The sequence below is a fragment of the Oenanthe melanoleuca genome, chromosome 5 (genome assembly GCF_029582105.1).
Source record: "Oenanthe melanoleuca isolate GR-GAL-2019-014 chromosome 5, OMel1.0, whole genome shotgun sequence".
Classification (NCBI taxonomy): Eukaryota; Metazoa; Chordata; class Aves; order Passeriformes; family Muscicapidae; genus Oenanthe; species Oenanthe melanoleuca.
In genome coordinates, this window is record NC_079339.1 from 53,132,527 (window position 1) to 53,152,138 (window position 19,612).

Sequence of the window (19,612 nt, forward strand, 5' to 3'; positions counted from 1 at the left end):
ACAAAATTCAAGAGACATACTAGCAACAAAGAGATGCATAAAATCACACTGAATGAGAGATGGGCACATGCACAACAGTGCCCTATTGCCTAGAGAAAAAAAAAAAAAAAACTTTAAAAATTAAACTACGTTTTTTAGATTTGACACTACCATTCTATTATCCACATGATTTCAATAGTATACAAGAGCAAAAAATAAATTAAGTCATTGGGGGCAAGTGAGAGAAGACAAGAGAAGTATAAACGAGGAGTCTTGGTTTCTTGTGAATCAATCCCCTTCCACTGTCTCAGTAAGCTGGATCAATCCCCAGAGGAACAGAACGAGCTGTGCTGGCAGCACAGTATTTAAATCCTTACTATTTACATTGGCAGTAAGGAATCTGGATGCAGATCTCTGCAAGACCATTCTTTTCATGTTCTAGAACTCCTTTGAGCTCCTGTCCTAGTCCCTGAACAGCTCCCAGCTGCAGATCTCCAAGGAGAGCATCAGCTGAGGACCCAGCCCTCGACTGCTCCTGCTCCTCTGAGCAGGGCTGGCAGAATCCTGGAGAACACTTGTATTTTAGAAGCCTCCTTCTTTGGCTGCAGCAGCAGCAAGAGGAAACAAATACTGCTCCTGCTAAATTTGATCTCTTCCTTCCTCCTCAAGGACAGAGAAATCTTTTCAGAGGATGGTAATAAACAATAAAAAAAGCATTGCAACTCACTTTACTGGCCCCAACCCAAATCTTCATCCATGCCAAACCTGGCACTACTGCCAGTGATTCACCATGACTATCCCAGCCAGAGCCAACTCCCCACCCACATACAACAAGCATTTTCAAGAGCTGAAAGTCTGCATCACAAAGCAAATAATCACAGTAGCTCAATTTATTCTCCATAGCCAGGGGATAACAAGTTTCTTTGTTTAACAGTGCAGTGGTGCTTAAGACTGCAAAGAAAAATACAGCCACCTTCTAGAACGTGAAGGCATCTTAAGCACCTACTTCAGTATGTAGGTATGCTTGATGATATTAAAATTACTTCAGCAGAAAAAAGGTTGCTGCTTTTTCATGATATTCAACACAGTCAAAGTTTACTGTTAAAGTTAACACCAAGCCTGAGGAAAATAATTTCTAGAGGCTCAAAACAGTCCAAAGGAACACAATGTTTACAAGTCAAAAGGTTACTATGTGGTAAGCTGATCAGCCTTCAGTTTACAAGGAAGAGTAAATTAGGATTTCCTCTTGAACAGGAAGTCTGGTTGCATCCTACATTAACAGGTGCTAGAGCAGCGTTAATTCCACTTCCTTCTAAAAAGATAATGCTTACATGGATCTCAGCCCACCCTGAGAGCAAGATGGGATCAATAAATGGAAACCAAATCAGAAATGGGTATGTTGTATGTCATTTGTATTTCTGTCATATCCATGACATACAATATCAAGACAAAAAACAAGATGAAAATGATTAATGATTCACTACGTGAAGACCAAATGGTAGAAACACAAACTCAACATCATCTAGGAAAAAGAAGAAAAAAAAAAAAACAAAAAAACCCCAAAACCAGAACTCCTTTTCAAGTACCAGCCACTAGTGCAAATGCTAAAAGGAAACTGCCAGTGCAGCTAATAATGAGTTAAAGTTACCTCTTCCCTACCCTCTCATCCCAGTCAAGAACCAACTAAATTGCAATTCTTAATTTTTCACATCTGACAAAATAAGAAAGCCAAATATAGTGAATCTATAAGGATTCTCATTGTTCAACAGACAAAGAAAATTCTTATTGGAATCAAGATTCTACTTCCTTTGTCCTTCCCCTCTGCTGACTTCATCAGCTCAAACTTGTCTTCACAATCCAGTACACGCAAAACAAAATCAGACCTGGCTTAATCTTAGCCCTTGCTGGGTTATTAGCAGTACAAAGAAGCTACCATAAATAGATTGTTACAGTTTAGTAACTTCCTGATGGAAGGCTGAAGCACAGGCATCTGCCCCCAGACTAAAGCATCCCTTTGGGTCACAATTAACACAGAGGGTAATAGGGCGAGAACAATTGTTGGTTATCTTGAAACCAACAACTCAGAGAATAGATCTGGTAATTCTACAGGCACACTTCACATTTTCCTTAGATGAGAGTCTGCTGGCAATAGAAAAACGAGAATTCAAAGGAAGAGCTAGAGGTAACTTTAGCAAAAATTTTAGACAATCCTTCAACTGTCAGATTAGAAAAACTGCAACTGTGCAGAAAAAACACTGCTGTCATTGACAAGCAGAAAAAGCACAAAAATTCAGCTCAGTGGGGCTTCAAACAGCTAAATTTCAGGATAAAGGACTTCCTACAGTAAATCTCAGTGCATTTAAAGGAGTAAATTTAACATCAGGGAATCCTACGAGGCACTCGTGACTACACACAGTTCAAAGGTACATGTGTACTCAGAGGCAGGGGAAAGTGGGGGAAAAAAAGCATGAAACAGAATATTTGGGGCTTTTACTTTTCCTTGGGTCATTCAAAAACTAAACTCATCAAATCCAATATAAGATTTTTCTACAGAAATATGCTTTCCTTATGATCTTCTGAAAGAGATATAATTAAGGAAAAAGCTAACAGTGGTCTTTGCTTTCCTCTGAGGAAGTTAGTTATAATTATTTAGTAAGAACTAGGTTGAAACTGAAAATTTTGACATCAGATGAACTACCTAGATGGGTCTAACTGGACCTCCTTGGGCAATGAGGGGACTAGATGACCCTGGAAATGTTGTCCAGACTATATGTTTATGTCAAATCCTACAGTGGCAGTTATCAAAGTGATGTGGAAAGGTGAAAAGATGCACTCAGATCCTGATGGTCTGTGAACCATAGCTCCCCAGCACCTTGCATGATTAACTCCTTCTTATCCAAAAGGTGCATGCTTCTGCCACCACAGCAGAAAGTCAGGGTGTCCTCAATGGACAAGTCTTTTATATTATCTTCACACATGGTTTATTCTCCTGGTTCAATCACTTCTAATTATTTGAAAGTCCTGATCCTTCTGTGCAGAAAGTTCAGCTGAGAAAACTTCACACTGCACATCTCATCCAATCACTAATCTGTGCTGGATAACCTTAAATAAAGCTCTGTAATTCATGAGAACGAGAGGATATCTAAATAAATTCAGTTCTACACCTACTTACAGAGCTTTGTCAGCACTTCATGCATAAATACACCTAAACCACCAAACCAAAGTCTATTCCTGAAGTCAATTCAAGAACATGGGGCCTAAAAATAAATTTTTAAAAATCTTAGGGATGATGTAGGCAATGCAGTATAAACCTTTAAATACCACATGTTATACCAGGTTACTGATATATTGCACATCATACAAAGAGTGAAGAGAACATCACTGTGAAGTATTAATACACCTTTTTATAAGCAGACTTTTTGGAAGGAGCCTCTCCCAATCATGTTTCAAGTGGAAGCTGGAGCCAAAACGCTCAATACAGGAAAACAAAGCAAAACAGTGACATTAAGAGCAGAAGCAAAATGCATCATTCAGGGGTGGGGGAGAAATAACCCTCTTAAATAGAAAACCACTAAATTTTCTAGTGACGTGAACAGGATGGTGTTGCATAGGCCAGAACAATAGATTTATATTAGTTATTTACTTAAAATAACCATAAGAAAGTCTGTTTAAACTTTTAGGAGATTACTTGCTGCACATCAGGCAGCAATATTGTCCAGCTGTTGTATCCTACAATTCTGAGCATCTGGATTCAATATTAATTAGCAGTACAGCATTCATTCACTAATACTTGTCACAGAAACACTTTGCCCACTTTCCTACCTTTGAAATAAGCAAGATAATTTTGTGAATAGCAAAGAAAAACATACTCAATGAGCTCAAATAATTTAATTACCTGAAAGCTCGTTATCTTTTCCTTTCACCCCCAGCATTCTTATCACACCAAAAGCTACAAACCTTTCCCTACAAACTTTTTTCTCCTCTAATAAAGGAAGTTATTGAAAGCTAACATTCTCACTTCAGTATTACGCAGAGTTTTGAGAAAAAGTAAAAAGAGGAGATGGTTCAAAAGTTTTTAGCCAAAACATTGTTCAGTTAACTTACATAAGTGGCTCTAAGGGTGTGCCTGTATTTGCATTAGTTCACACCAGGAACATGCTTTTTACTTGAACTGCCTGATCATTCCTGTTGATGTGTGCTAGCTCACATAACAGAGCTGTTTGGAACAAAGGAATTGGATTTTTCTTAGGTTAAACTAAGGTAACATCACACAATGTATGCCAGGAGCACTCCCAACGTGTTCCATCTGCAAACAGGCATTCAGGCCACAACAGCCTAGAGAGCCTAAAATCTGAAGTACTGAAGTGTTTGGAGTATGACATGGAGTTCTCTGCACTGCTCTGATCTGCTGTTCTAGCTCAGCTGCACTCCCCACACTGCTGCAGACACAAGTTCAAGCACTACATGTTTTTACTTCCTGCATGCCTGCTCACACCTCCTGGATGCAGATCCACCTTTAGGGTATGTTCCATACCCTTCAACCCACACATGCAGAGCATGCCTCAGTTCCTTGACCAATAAAAAAGCAAAACATGAGATTCTTTGTCTAACTTAAGGTTTCTACTTGTGAAACACTTGCCAACATTCCCTAAGGGCTTGCTACTAGGACTTAAAAAAATATAGTAATTAAAAGCACACTGGTTATAGCAACAGGCAAGAGAACTCATCATGATGAAAGACACAGTAATGGAAAGAATTCTACAAGATCTTTGAGACCTGAAGCTGTGATAGGCTATCTTACACCAAAGAGGAGACAGGAGATATCCCAGTCCTGGTACCAAGTGCATTCCTGCAGGGCCAAACAGCAGCCTCACACTTTCTAGGGACCAGTGGGTTGGCAGGGCAGTCCAGTGCTGCTGGAATTGAACTGGTCAGATGCCAAAGCAGCTAAGCATTTTGCCCAAACAAGGTCTTCTCTAGTTTACTGCTCAGAGCAGCCTACGAGATTTCTCATAATTCCATTCTAGAACACCTGTGGAAGATCCCCACCTCTTACTTTCTCCCAAATTTTAAAAGCAGGAATTTTATTTCCTTTTTTATTTTCCAGCTCTCTATGACCTTTTGCTAGTCCTCTACAGTCTTTCAATAACAACGTTTTTTTAAAAGCCTCACCAGATCACCTTATACCCCAGAATGAAATTACAAGAATCCAGCTGCGGGGATTAAAAAGAAAAAAAAGAAAAAAAAAAAAAAAAAAAAAAAGCTTAGAGTTCCCCTGTGCTGATGTTAAACATGTTATCCACCCCACTATCACAAAGCCACAAGCGAGACATCAGTGATACTGGACAGCCTCTGAGAAGTCTAAGATTTAACAAAGACTCTCCAGAACACTTTTCATGCCATCAATACTCCAGGTAGTTGTAGCTCATTTTGCAGCTCCAGTTTTTCTGCATCTCGAAAGAAAGTAGTGGATAACAGCTGAGCAGGGTCTGGACTATAAAGTGACAGATGAAAGGAGCAAAACCACTTGGGAGATGCCTACAGCCCTTGCAGGCACTGCAAGACTGCTGAAGGGGAATACAAGCACTAAAAAAGGCATGGCACTGCACAGAAAGCTTGAGAAAACTTTTTCAATGGGGCATAGATAAGGTACATGTTTAAACAAAACCAAGCAAACAAAAATCACCAAAACTGTAAAACTAAAACTGTCATACGTAATTCTAGAACAAGCTCAAAGCACACAAACCTTAATTTCTTTTAAAAGTAGTATGCTTGCTTTTTCCACCTTGCACAGAATTCACATTAAAGTACTATTAATGATCCCATTTCTAATTATTTTCAGTTAGTCTGCACATTCCAAAGAAATTTTTGTGTCAATAGTGGAAAGTAAGACTGGCATTTCCCAGGACAAAACCTTGCTCTTACCATGGCTCCAGACTGCAACCTGAGCAGTGTTTGGGATTCAACTCCTTTTGCTTTAGATGAGAAACCAGCATTCAAAGGCAATGGGAAAAATAGAAAGACTTCTGAAAATGCCACCATCCTGGCAGGGCTATGACAATGTAAGCCAGATATGAGGCATATCTGGAGCTCAACCAAAGCCATACCACTCTGGATAAAAGAAGTGAAAGATTGAGCTGTTAAGCCTAGTGACAGTTTATGAGTGGTACCAAACATATCCAGGCCAGCAGTTTTAATCAAGGAAAGAAACTCTCACTGGTGGTTTCTCTGTATTCAACTTCACTAATTTCATGAGGTCATCGAACCTAAGCCAGATATGAGCCATTAGATCAAACTTCATTCTCCTCTAGACAGCTTAATGGAATTTAACAAAGTACTTTAAATGATGTAAAAACATACAAAAAGCACCAGCATCAAGGCTCTGCAATGTTGTGTCTTTGATAATCCCTCCTACTACTTTGGCCTGGTGAAGTCAATTAAAAAAAAAAACAAAAACAAAAAAACAAAAAACAAACAAAAAAAAACAAAAAAAAAAAAAAAAAAAAAAAAAAAAAACAAAAAAAACATTTAGCCTGCCACTACAGACCAAAGTTCATTGTCTTTCTTTATGCAGTGTGGATAAAGACTGGCTTGTTTTCTCTTTGGGATTGCTGTCATTTTTCCATCAGTGCAAGACTCAGCTAAGTTGCTTTTGCTTTCCTCAAGGACATATTTTTCATCTTTATTCAGGTAATTTTTATTTTTACTGACTTGCCTCTACAGTGAAAAAAAACATACCACCCAGACCCAACCACACCAAAAAACCATTTCCTACATCAGGTCACTTGAGACATCTGTCCATCTCTACTTATTTTCCATTTTGATGGAAATTCAGCAGAAGAAATGGAAAACCACCTCAACACCAACTTTCTCAAAGCAAATGGGTGCATGAAGCTGACCAACAGATGATGTATATCCAGAACCAGTATCACAGTCTATTAACAGCCTGAGGTCATTTAGCTATTTCTGATTTTAGTGCAACTTCTAATCCACAAACAGCTCTAAGTTACATTGGAACATAAAAAATGGAGGACAGATCTTTTCTTGAGACCTTGGAGCCTCTAAGTTAACTCCATGTTCATGCAAGTTGAAGAAGGAAACCATTTTCCAGCTTTTCTGTTTACTAACAGCACTGCAAGTTTTGGCAATTAAGTAGCTTTTGGCACCAGCTGGTTCCCAACTACCTCACACCCATATTTTTTCTCACATTTTCATTTTCTTTCTGAATTAAAAAAGGACATTGTTTTCACCTGTTAAATTACAGTGGCAGTTGTCCAGAAACCAAGATGAAGGCATCTAGATTAAAATTCAATAGCACCAAACATAGCAGTTTCTTTTAAATAACAGCTTCCTTTGTACTGCTGAAGATAAAGGTCATGTCTCAGCCTTGTTTATTTTTAGGCCAGCATCATTTTTCTACAGAAAGTATTATCCATTTTGGTTAAAAGCAACATTTCCAATGTAGTCTAACAACTATGACAGAATTCAATTTAAAGTTTGTGTGTGAACACACTCAAGCTACCAAATCACCATTAAAGAGGTAGCTAAGAACATTCTGCAATGCTACAAAGAGTGGCCACACAGAGAAAAGCCATTGTTCTCCATCAGCTTGCTGATCACAGATCTGACTTGAGTAGACAGGCATCAAGAAACTTGATGGTAAACTTCACACAATCCTTCCCTTCCTTCAGTACTATCTTTCAAGTGAGAGAATCCAGCCATGACAACAGTGAGATACCTTCAGTAGACTCAGGGTTATTTCTGTGGGCTCAGTTTAGCTGGGCAGGTTGCAAGGGGACACCTGGATTTACAACCCCAGATGCTTCTTCACATCAGCTCCAGGCTGCAAGGAAAGGCTTTGCTATGTGAAATCAACTATTGGCAGGCACTTTGAAAAAGGTAACAGCACCCAGCCTCTCAGCTTGAAAGGTTTTAAACACCTTTCTTGAAACCTCCCCCTCCTCTCCAGCTTCTGCCTTCTTAGATACAGCTGGCATCACAGAGAAATGGAAGTTGAAAAGGAAACTGCACCAGCCCCTCTCGCCCATCCACTCCATCAAAAAACAAAACAAAAAAAACAAAACAAAAAAAAAAAACAAAAAAAAAACAAAAAAAAAAAACTCCAACCAAAGATACTGCTTTGTATTTGCTTAAATCTGTTGCTTTTACATATTTAGTCAAAGACTTCTTTCATTTGAAAAGCAAACATTCACAGGCTCCTAGGATGCTACTTTGACACCTACAGGACACCAGAAGCCCCTATATGATTCAAAATTCATTAAAACAGGCTCTCAACGGGAACAAATGAATTCTTGGAAGGCTCAAGGGAAGGAGTGTTTCTTCTTCAGGCAGAAGTGATACTGGTCCAGCTCCCAAGCACAATCTCTACTTGTAACAAAAACCCCAACAGCAGCAGGAGCACCCAATACTTGAAATCACAAGGAAGATATTTAGTGATATGGAAAAATCACAAATAACTTTACATATAAATATTCTTTCTTATGCAAAAAGAAAAACATCATTTAAACACCTTCCTTGAAAAAAATCTTTTAAAGGAATATTTAATAGCTTGAGAAGTGAAACCATACACAAACTGAAGTGCTGCCTTTCAAATTTACAGTTTTCAGTCAGACCAGAGGGCTATAACAGAGCAAACCTTCCAAGAAGTCAGCAGTATCTGATGGAAGTCTCAGGGCAGTAAGAAGCCACTCTGCTGCAATGATTTAACGTTTGCTTTGTTATCTGCCATCCCCCAGTGTTAAAAACATGAGGCTGTGCAGTAGGACAGGACTTGTCTGCATGTCACCTACCACAGTTCATGAACTGGCACCTCAACCCCAGCTCAACTCTAAGCCCAGCTAATCTGGACTATCTGCATCCCATTTCTGCCACTTCTGTGGAGGCTGTAGTAGACAACAGCATGAAGCCAAATTGCCTTTAAACTGTCACAGTTTGCCACAAAATGGTATTTGTCATCTCTCAGGGATTCTGGCAGCCACAGCTCAGTTTCACATCATTCCAACCAAGCAGGTTCAACACAGCTCAATAAGGAATCACTGTGTGAATCCACCCTTACAATGGTGCATAACACTCTGACCACAAATAAACTCAACAACTTACACAGGATCCCAAACTTGCAAGTAGACCTGTCCCGTTTCTTCAACAGCCAGTGTAAAAATAACACCCATTTCCCCTTGACCTACTACATTGAATGCCTGAACCTTTACAGGAAAGCAATCAACTGCCCTTGCTATCACAGCCTACTTAAACTGCATCACAAAGTTAAGGGAACATTCACTCTGTTCTCTCATTTAGGGACCAAAGAAATTTACCTGGGGTAGAAAGTTTAGTCTGGGGTTGCTACTGTATCTCTATTATTACCAAACCCTTTTTTTCTTGGAACAGCAAAATTTACTATATTTTGGTGATCAAAATATATATTGAGTGCTCTAGGACTGTGAGTATTTCCTCATCTAACAGTCCAAAGAGCAAGCTGACCTTTTCACTTGAGAGAAAAAAATAGAGATCAAAACTCCTAAAGATTTTGAAAATAATACTGAAAGTATAGATTTCTCTCATTTGATAAAGGCACAGTTTTGAACTACATGAAGCAAATCTGTTTAATCCTATATAGGCAAAAAATAGAATAGCATCACAAAACAGTTTAGAGCATATGCAATTCTTACATACAACATCTACTTCATTTCCATTCATGTTCTTGTACAGAATTTTTTCATTTTAAAGTCGACTTTTTAAAAGTAGCAATATACACGGAGGACACTTAAGGGATCAGTGCTCCCAAAAAAAAAAAAAAAAAAAAAGAATAAAAAGATACTCAAGCATGCAGACTTACTTGCATTCCCCAGGTACACTGCAGCCCCCATGGAGCAAATTACATCCTTGTTTACACACAGCTGTAGACACAAAAAGATTTGGGCATCAGTCTGGGCAGCCAGGTATCCATTAGTACAGCAGCTCCTACAAAGCAGGTTGCTTTCTGCCATGTTCCAGCAGTTGCTCCTTCCAGACAGTTCACAGAACACAGCACATTACAGCCAAAAAGCTTTGCAGCAAAGAGTGTCAGCACTGAAGCTTTTATAAAATACAGTTGTTTTTAAAACCAGGTATAAAACTGGTATTATGTTGGAAATCTCAAGCTTTAAGTGATATATGAGTATCACATTGAGTAAGCCCAAGATCCCCGCCATCATTAACAAACTTTTTACTGAAAAGGAACAGAAAACAAAACCAAAAAGCCCTCAGCAAAAAGAAGAGTATATCAAATAATTTTAGTACTAATTACTGAAGGCAAAATGCAGAGAGTTTTGATGGAGTGGTACATTAAGAGACAACCACACTTGAATTTCAGTTCCCATTAAGAGCTATCAAAAAGCTTTCAGCTTTGCACATTTATACTTAAAACTCTTTCATTTGCAGAAACAGTGTTATGGGTGCATTTTTACAGGATTAAAGTCTACTGTGTAAGTGATGATATCACTTCAATAAAATCTTACATTAACAGATGTAATGCATCATTTTGCTTTGAAGGAACATCACCATTGAATAAAGTCAATTAGAAAAAGGATGTTTTCTTGAATACTAAATTTGTTTAGATATGTCCACAGCATACACCAGAAGCAACACTGTATCCTGTGCTCCACTTTTCACAAAGGATGTTTTATTTAAAGATTTGTATTGAAAGGACAAAGTCTGTAAGTGCTAAAATCAATATGCTACAGCACTGACACCACAGAAATACCTACTGCAGTTTACACCTATTCTACACACACCAGGGCAAATCCAAGACAAAGGAAACATACTACCTTGTTTGCATTCTTCTCCCATCCAACCTTCCATGCAGGCTTTGTTTCCATTTTGATCACATGTGTAGTGACCAACGAAGTCATCCCGAGGGCCACAGAACTTGTTGCACAGAGCACTGTAGTAATTTTCATCACATTTCACCCTTATTTGCACTTCAAAGTGGGCAACAGGCCCATTAATTTGGAGGGTCTTCCATCGATCTTCTGGGTTGATCATGCCAGCGTGTGCCACTCGCTCTATTAACAAGTTTTCACCTTTTTGGAAAGAAAGGTAAATTCAACAAGGGGTTAAGTTGGATAGCACAAAGGGACATATGGAATCCAATCAGAAGTTAAGGTTTCCCCTTAACCAGTTAAGAAAATGTTAAGACGATAAAGATCTACTGTATAACTGAATTTTCCTTTGCCTTGCAAAGTTCATTACAGGAAGGCCAATTTTAAAAAGTGTCCCAAAGGAAATATTAAAAAACCCTGGAACATAATCCATAGGAAATAGCTTATTTTTCAAGGCAGCCAAACATACCACACCCACATGCTGACAACTAGCAGCTTTATCTTGATCTGAGGCTCTTCTTGCCTCCTTTTTTGTTCTTATAAAATTGCAAGATCTGCATAATCTCATAGCTGAGATAAAGTTCTCTGCTGCAAGTTTAATTTTAAAAATAAAGCAAAACACAGTGTGGTCAATTTACTGCAAAATTACTGAGCAGTAGTGAATGCTTTGGTAGGCTTGCATTATATACATAAACTAGCTTGTTTCCATTTTATCATTCTTTCTAAAATAAAGGCAAAACATCTTTAACAACCATTCCATAGAACACTGCACAGCTAGTGTTTGACATTTTGGGAAGAAATACACAAGTGAACCCAGGATTGTCAAGGGCCATCCTCAGCTCTGTATCCTCCTTATCCTCACCCCCAGAGAAACTCCTGATAACTGTGATCCCTGTTGCAGCACACTCTGTGAGCATCCTGCCTTGTCCCCGTGGAAAGCAGCAGCTCTGCTACTGCCAGGCTCCCTTCACTGAAGCCAAACCTGCACAAAGAATTACATATCCCAGGGGAAAAGAGGATTCTAGGCTGTAACATTATAGAAACTGCCAACACAAAGTATTTTCATTTACACAAATATTCATTTTGTATCTTTATGCATGTAATTCTTTGTATAGAAGCTTCAATACCAGGAGGTGAGACAATTATAGCCAGTACAATGAAGTTATATAATTGCTTCAGCAAATATTGAGGAATAAGCAAAGTTCAGTGGGGGGGATACAGGCAGACAGTGAGCAATTCCAGTGACAGGAGTTTTCTAACCATTCAAATCTGGTACCTGCTGTACAGCTTTTCTAGGTGACTGCAAGTTGCATCTGGAACTATAAACACTATTTAAGGATGAGAAAAAGGTACAGAAGCTTCACTTGAACATATTAGTTTCATACACATTTATGAAATAGCTATAATATTGTCAGCTCTGAGATTCTGAACTCATATTCTTTAAATAGAGTACATGTTAAAATAAATTAATAACCAAAAACCTTCAGCAAGAGGCTGAGATGATAGTGAGATAAAGCCTGAAGTTCAAATTATTAATAATATAGAACATTCCAAGCTAGTAGCAAGCAATACTAAGCTACCACCTTTAGCAAATGCATTTTATCTACTCAGTTGCTTTCTAGAACTCATTAACCTCCTATGTTTAGAAAACAAAACCCAAGGAGTGGCTGTTTCTCAACCAGAACATTACTGACAGTTTAGAGGAATCCTGTGAATCTCATAGCAAAGTGGCATTTTCCCCTCAGCCTGTAAAAGAACTAAAGTCACAATTTTCAGCCCCTCCAATATTAAGAGAAAAGAACAGCTAAAGAAGTATCAGGCTCTCCAAAGTATCTTGCTCTCCTGACATCTTTTTCCAAACTTGCTTCTATAAAAATGTTTCCTCTTGAAATTAAAAAATTTTGAATTTAAAAGATTCCCTTTTAACTGACCATTGAAAGGTACTCCAGTTATTTTGACCTCACAGTATCTCCCTGCTTTATTATTAAAAGTGCTATTGCCACGTATGAGCTGCAAGTCATGCTTGCTTGGACTAGACTGTATAAAACATTGCATAAAACATTTCATGGCTGGCCAAGACACATTGAAGCCTATCCCTCTTCTTTTAACTCTCATTCCTGTGCATGAGCTCCTCCATTACCTGGCAGCATGTACAAGACAGAAAAGGCTGCTGAATTTTATTTTTGACCAACAGGATATTTTTCACACCAGACACCACTGAAAGTTCAATGATTAGATAGAGTCACAGAATATTTTAGTTTGGAAAAGACCTTTAAGATCATCAAAGCCCAACCATTAGCTCTGCACCTCCAAGGCCACCATTAGAGCATGTCCCCAACTGCCACACCTACATGTGTCTTTCAAATACCTCCAGGGATGGTGACACCACCTCTTCCCTGGGCAGATCTCAGCATCCTCTAATAATCTTATTTCCCTCCAATGACTATTGATCTGCAAAACTACAAAGGAAAACATGGTGAATCACCAGATAGTCAAGGAAAATTGAACAAATAGCAAATGCACATTACAGAGCTGCTTTCCTGCTATAAGCAACATAGGCTCCTTATAAACAGCTGCAACAGCCACTGCTGTGAAAGTGTTCCCTCAAAGTGCTTTAGATGGACTGAAGAGCAGGTCCTGAGATTAGAGGAGTGGCTTATACAATAAAATTCTTATCAAGCATCTTGAGGCTAATAGAGATTCATTAGAGCCAGTTAACTGGAACAAGCATTACAGCTACTGCAAATATACCTATGCAGTACAGACCTCTTGATACCAGGGGTCAAGAACAGGGGAAATAACCCAAGAGTGCTCTTTCTATCTTTTTGAACACTCAAACTTTATCTTCACAAGCTCTTTTCAAAAGGAATGTATTCAGAGTCTTAAGGGTTTTTCCTCAAGCTTGTATCAGTAAGTAGGGCTTAACAGCCTAAACAAGCAAGCCAAATAATTTACCTTGAGCCACAAAAGGCATGAAGGAAGCAGCTCCAAGTCATTTCATTTCTAATACTAAACTCTTAAGTATCAGAGTATGTATGAGAGCTCCTTTTAACTTCAACTTTAACACTAATCTTAGGTAGAAGGTGCATCTTCCAGAGAGATCTATAAACACAGGCAGGAATGTGTTTGTCAAGGTTTCTCCTTCCTCCCCCACAATACCAAAGTGTGTCTGATATTCAGCCTCTCTCACCTAACTGTTTTGATGAGACAAGTTTGCTCCCAGCATCTGACTTTGCCACTGAAGTTCACCTTAAGGATTCACACTCATTACTTTTAGCCCTCAGTAAAGGGCTAAAAAATAACTGAATTTATCTGTTACTGGTCAAAAAAGCACCATCATCCATTACTCAAACTTACATACACACAAATAGCCCCCAAGCAATTTCCTTGACTAACAAGTTTTCTACAAGTCTCTCTAGAAAAGCACATAGCGGTACAGATGCTTGCATACAAGGAGATGATGGCTAAAAGGCAGTTCTTTAATTAATGTTCCCAGAGCATCTGATTTTTGGAAGAGAAGCCTTATCTGAAGTGTATTTAACTATGCAATATACAAATAAGAACACTGCCCATCAGCACCCTGACCCTTGGCAGAGGCCAGACATTCCCAACAAGCCAGTAGGACTGTACAAAAGGTGATGCTGGTAGTTGTTTGCAAGATAACACAGTGACATGACATGAACGTCACATCCAAAGGAGCAGGAGGTGCCATGTCAGGAAGCACATTCTCTTCAGCATGTTTTTGAGCACTATGAACAGATTAGTCTCCTACAGATTAATGGGAAGGAGGAAAGCAACCACTGCAGCCCTGAAGCAGACAAGAGTCAAATGGAAAGTTACTTCACATGTGAAGATGCCAGCCTGCTTTGTCACGGCAGGGCTGAGCACTGCTGAGAGCTCTGCCAAGTCAAGGGACTTACCTGGAAAGTGGAACTGCTGTGACAGATGACAGCGAGCAGGCTCTCTGCAGTGACTTTGTATCTAAGCCAGTTTCCTCTCCCCCTCTTCCACCCTCCCAAAGCAAACAAGTGGTAACACTACACTGCCACAAGCTTACCCCCGAGCCAACCTGCTGCACAGAACAAAAACACAGGAGTAGTTCAGGAACTGGGGGTGAAGAACCCTCTAAGAATTTGTACAGAGGAAACATTTGCTGTGGCAGACTTGCTCTTGGGATAGTCCTTCACAAGTCAGCTCTGGGTCCCCCTGCCTTCACTGAGGGCAAGGAAAATGCAGGATAATTGGACACACAGGGAGGGAATAATGACAAATATCCTAGAATCGTCAAGTTCTTCACTGGAAGTCTCTTTCTAGGTTTTAGGGGAGTTTTTGTGTTTGCTTTTTGTTTTGTTTGGGCTTTGTTGATCATTTTTGTTGTTGCTACTGTTTTGTTTTTATTTTGTTGGGGAGGTTGTTTTGTTTTGGATGGGGGATTTTGGGCTGTTTTGGATTTCAATACCTAATTGAGAGTCCAAGCTGGAACACAGATGTTACATATAACTCCCAGCCTTACTCATCACCATTGAAGGAAAGCAAAACCTGACTCTAGAACTAATTAATCAGCTTATAAACAGACTCTGGCAATTACTTTGATTATCTTACAGTAGCAACAGAAGATCCATGTAACCCGATCCCCAGATCAGGCACAGCGCTCAGGACTGACAGGGAGTTACACTTTCCACAGACATTCACTGCACCCCTCCAGGACCAGACATCGTCTTTTCTCTGGAAGAGCTGCTCTATTCCCTTTTCTCTTCTTTAACATGAATTTTTCTGATCTGTGCCTCTTTGGCAGTTCAGTGGTGCTTGCAAAAATGCAAGTGAAGCATCTTTGCGTCTTGACAGATTCACAACACAAAATCAACTGCAGGACTCACAGCCAAGATCTCTCAAAAAAGAAAAAAGAAAATTTTCAGCATTAAGGAATTCTTCCTAGGAATCTTATATGCAAATCTAAATTGAAGCAAGGCAAAGTAACACATCTCTATCAAAAAATCCAAAAACAGACTACAGAAACATTTAACCAAGACAAGCACTTAGCTAGTCTTCTGCCAAATTACAGGCCAAGAAAGCCTTCCTAAATTCACCTGACAAGCCTCCAAGGTTTCAGCTGCAATGCAACTTTGCAGTACCTCTCTCTGGCAGCCTAAATTAAAGGGAAGTTCACTCCATCAGCAGTTTCTCATAGAGCTAAACCGTAATCTGACACTTATATACTCTCTCACAGTTCATAGAAACTGTTAATTTAAGGAGATGGCACACTGGGCCTCCAGAAGACACTCTATCCTGTTGGCCTGAAGTTCAGGGGAAAAAAAAAAGAATGCAAGTAAAGAGATTTGTTAGAGCTTGTCAAACTAAAAAGCATAACAAAGACCTACTATAAGCCCGAGGTTACTGTCTTCTTACGAAGTGTATTTAAAAGAAACCTAGGGTTTAAAGCTACAGATTTGCAAGAGGATTCTGCAAATTCTAAGAAATAAAAAGAAAGCTACAATATTATTACTTATTAAGAAGCTAATTAAAAAATGAAATCCAGCACTTGAATGCATACAGATGATTTGCACGTAGGTGGTCTCTTCATGCCCTTTCTACACCACCTCTTGAGTTGATTTGCCCTCTGTAACTAGGACATAACATTCTAGTATTTGCTGTAGTAGCTGCCCCTAGATAAATTATTCCCAAGCTGGAAAGCATTTAAATTAATTAATATCACACAGTAAATATTTTTTTTAAAAAAGCAGAGAAGAGGATTCCTGCAATCTGTTACTATAGGGTATACTATAGGGTATTACTTATTCAAGATTCAGGCTTACTCTGCTCAGCACACAAGATCTCATTTTGAATACCACATCCAGCCTTAGGAAGTGCCTTTCAAGAAGGCTGTGGACAAACTCAACATCAGAGATGTAAAGAAAACATAGCCAATAGAAAAAGGCTAAAGGAGCTGTTAAACAAGACAAAATAAGCTTAATTCTAACAGAAGAAGGGTTCAGGAACAAACTAAAAAGTCATCATTACTGATAAAGAATCTGAAGATGATTTGGGACATACATAACCTCTTCACTATCTTAATGTTCAAACACTTACCTTCCTCTACATTGACCCCAACTAAAATGAAATAGTCCATCAATAACCACAATGCAAGTCTGAGATTCATTCTTTTTCTTGGTTATTTTAAGACATATTTGTAAACCATTTACAAAGAGTAAATTCAAGCTGGAGTCCTGCTTTAGCAGCATTATGGCAATCAGAACCTTGATATGATTTTGAACTATTTATAAAATAATCTTGCTTTTACTTCAGATCAATAACCCTGCCTTGACAGTGAGTATTAGCATTTACAGACTGAAAATGCAAGGTAAGCTTCAGTACTTGGGAAGAAACAGAGAAGGGATGATACCATGATTTAGAACAATTTCAGTACACTTTCTTTATGGGGAGGAAGAATGTTTAATTGTTCACATGATCATGAAAATTATTGCATAGTGTGATCACAGAGGAGAATTTGAAGTGCAACTCTACAGATTATCTTCCTTTAAAAAAAAAAAAAAAGGAGCAAGCATGGTTTGTAAACCTTTTTTTAGAACTAATTATCAGGTGTTGTATAAATTACACTCTTTATTTACAAATGTGCATTCTTCATCCTATACAGCAATAATTTTTCACAGCTCCTAACCCAATACTCACTGTTTGGATTTGTACATGCCCCTAACTCAGACAACAGGTTTTCCTAGAGCTGATTTGGAGGGATGACTGATTGCAGCAGGACACAATTTTCCCCCTCCCCAATTTGTACACATAGAGCACAGAATAAGTACAAACTCCACGTTTCACATAAATACTCACCAGCTTTTGTATCATTATCCCAATCCCATGCTTCTAATATTAATGTGAACGACCTCTGAAAAAAAAACAAGACACCAATTAGACTAATTAAAAAACTGTTATAACCAGACAAACTGATTTGAAATAAGCAGATATTACTGCTACAAGAAAGCCAACTGAAAGCAATTGAAAATTTCACTTCTCTGTTGTCATGTGAAAACCCTTGAAGGCATCTTCACAAAAGCATGCAATAAAACAGCATTAGAAATTGTGGGACAAGCCGTGCTAACAGCAAAACAAAAACATTCCATGCACACACACATCGAGGACTGAATTATTATTACTCTCCTCCCACTGAATCTAATTCTCAGCTTTGCTTAGCCACAGAAATCCTTTTCAGAAGCAGCCCTAAAAGGTTTAAATAAAATGAGGTTCTGAACCTTGGGAAACAGCTGGAATATTTAGGACTTAAACAACTGAACCACCTCCCCGAAAAAAGAATGAGACCCACCCTTTAGAAAGCACATGAAAGAAAAGTCTATACCAGATTTGTTTTACAGAAAAACATATCTAAAGAAGAAATACACAATTCACTCTGCATCTATCAAAAATTTTGACTTCTTTCTCATGAAGGGGTAGCACAAAAAGCAGATCTGTAGAAGACACAGCAGAAACAAATATTACAGTAAGCACACCTGGTACTGTACTTTCCCCTGAGGAAATAAAAAAACATTATTTCAAATAGTTCTGAGATGATTTAGAAAAATATGAATATTACTTCACTAAACCAAGGCCTCAGGCATTTTCCTTGCTTTATGATAAATACGTAGGACAGTTTTTAATATTCAAATGCTAAACTTATTTAGAAAAAGTTATGCATACAGGTAATTTTTAACTGCTTTGAGTTGAACAAGCATAGCTGTCAAACAATTCAGCTTTGATAGTTTCCAAGTGCTACAAGTTACCACTAAGATCCTCATATACATTCAAAATCAAGGAAAAACCATCAAGAAGAGAAAAAAAGAATTATTGCACCACTATTCTAAAGTCCTCCTATACACATCTTCATGCAGAGCCAAGCTCTAATGTTGCACAATTCACAGCCTAATAATCTATAAATTCACATGGGTATGGGGACATTCAGCCAATAAATTGCAAGGACCCTCTTCAGAAGAGGATTATATAAGAATTCAGCCATCTTCCACAGGGTCATTAGGACCATTTTACTGTTATACCAAGAAATGTGTTTTTATTTTGAGATAGATCCTTTACATATCCCTCAACTCCACACCAAGGAGGGTTGATCTAACAATGAAACCTCCCCACTTTAGAATAGCAGCAACAATAGGATCAGTGCAGCACCCCAAGCAGAAAGGCTCTCTGTTTGAGGTCTTCCATGACTACAGCAGAGACCTTTCCACTCAGAAATGCACTTGAGTGCTTGTTTTCCTACTGCTCAGTTACATTAACATACAAACCACAGCTGCCTTTGAAAGTAAGTCATTCTACTGTTTTCAGCTTCAGACATATACTAGGGAAGATGGTTTTACATCACTGAATCAGAAACAGGTTTAGTGGTGACTATTTAGATTAGACTAAAGAAAGGAAGGGAAAAGGGATATCAGCAGTGACCATACTGGACAGAGACAGAGCTTGTAGCGCCCTCGGAAATGGACAACAGAGAGATCAGCTGAGAAAGCTCTGCCTCTGAGGTATGACAGCACAGGTCAACTCAAACAATTTTTAAAGACAAATATTAGCGGAGCATCTCAGTAGCTTCACCCTCCAACTCCCTGCACTCCCCAGTCTCAGTACTTAGGGAAGCAAATAAGATTCCTACTGTGCTCTGAAAACACTACCTGCAACCCCTCTTCCTATAACTGCCACCTGAAAAAACCACTCATACATTCAATAGTTGAGAAAGCAAGTTC

The 19,612-nt window shown here is 38.7% G+C and overlaps 1 protein-coding gene across 2 annotated transcripts in view; it reads right to left on the minus strand.

The window, feature by feature from the left end:
* JAG2 (jagged canonical Notch ligand 2) overlaps window positions 1-19,612 on the minus strand; it is a 68,328-nt gene that overhangs the window by 24,990 nt on the left and 23,726 nt on the right. For both annotated transcript variants that reach the window (XM_056493556.1, XM_056493557.1), the window contains exons 3-5: window positions 17,703-17,757; window positions 10,803-11,057; window positions 9,833-9,893 (exon numbers count right to left, since the gene is read on the minus strand). In XM_056493556.1, coding sequence (XP_056349531.1) covers window positions 9,833-9,893; window positions 10,803-11,057; window positions 17,703-17,757 — 371 coding nt within the window. The remainder of the gene's footprint in view (window positions 1-9,832; window positions 9,894-10,802; window positions 11,058-17,702; window positions 17,758-19,612) is intronic.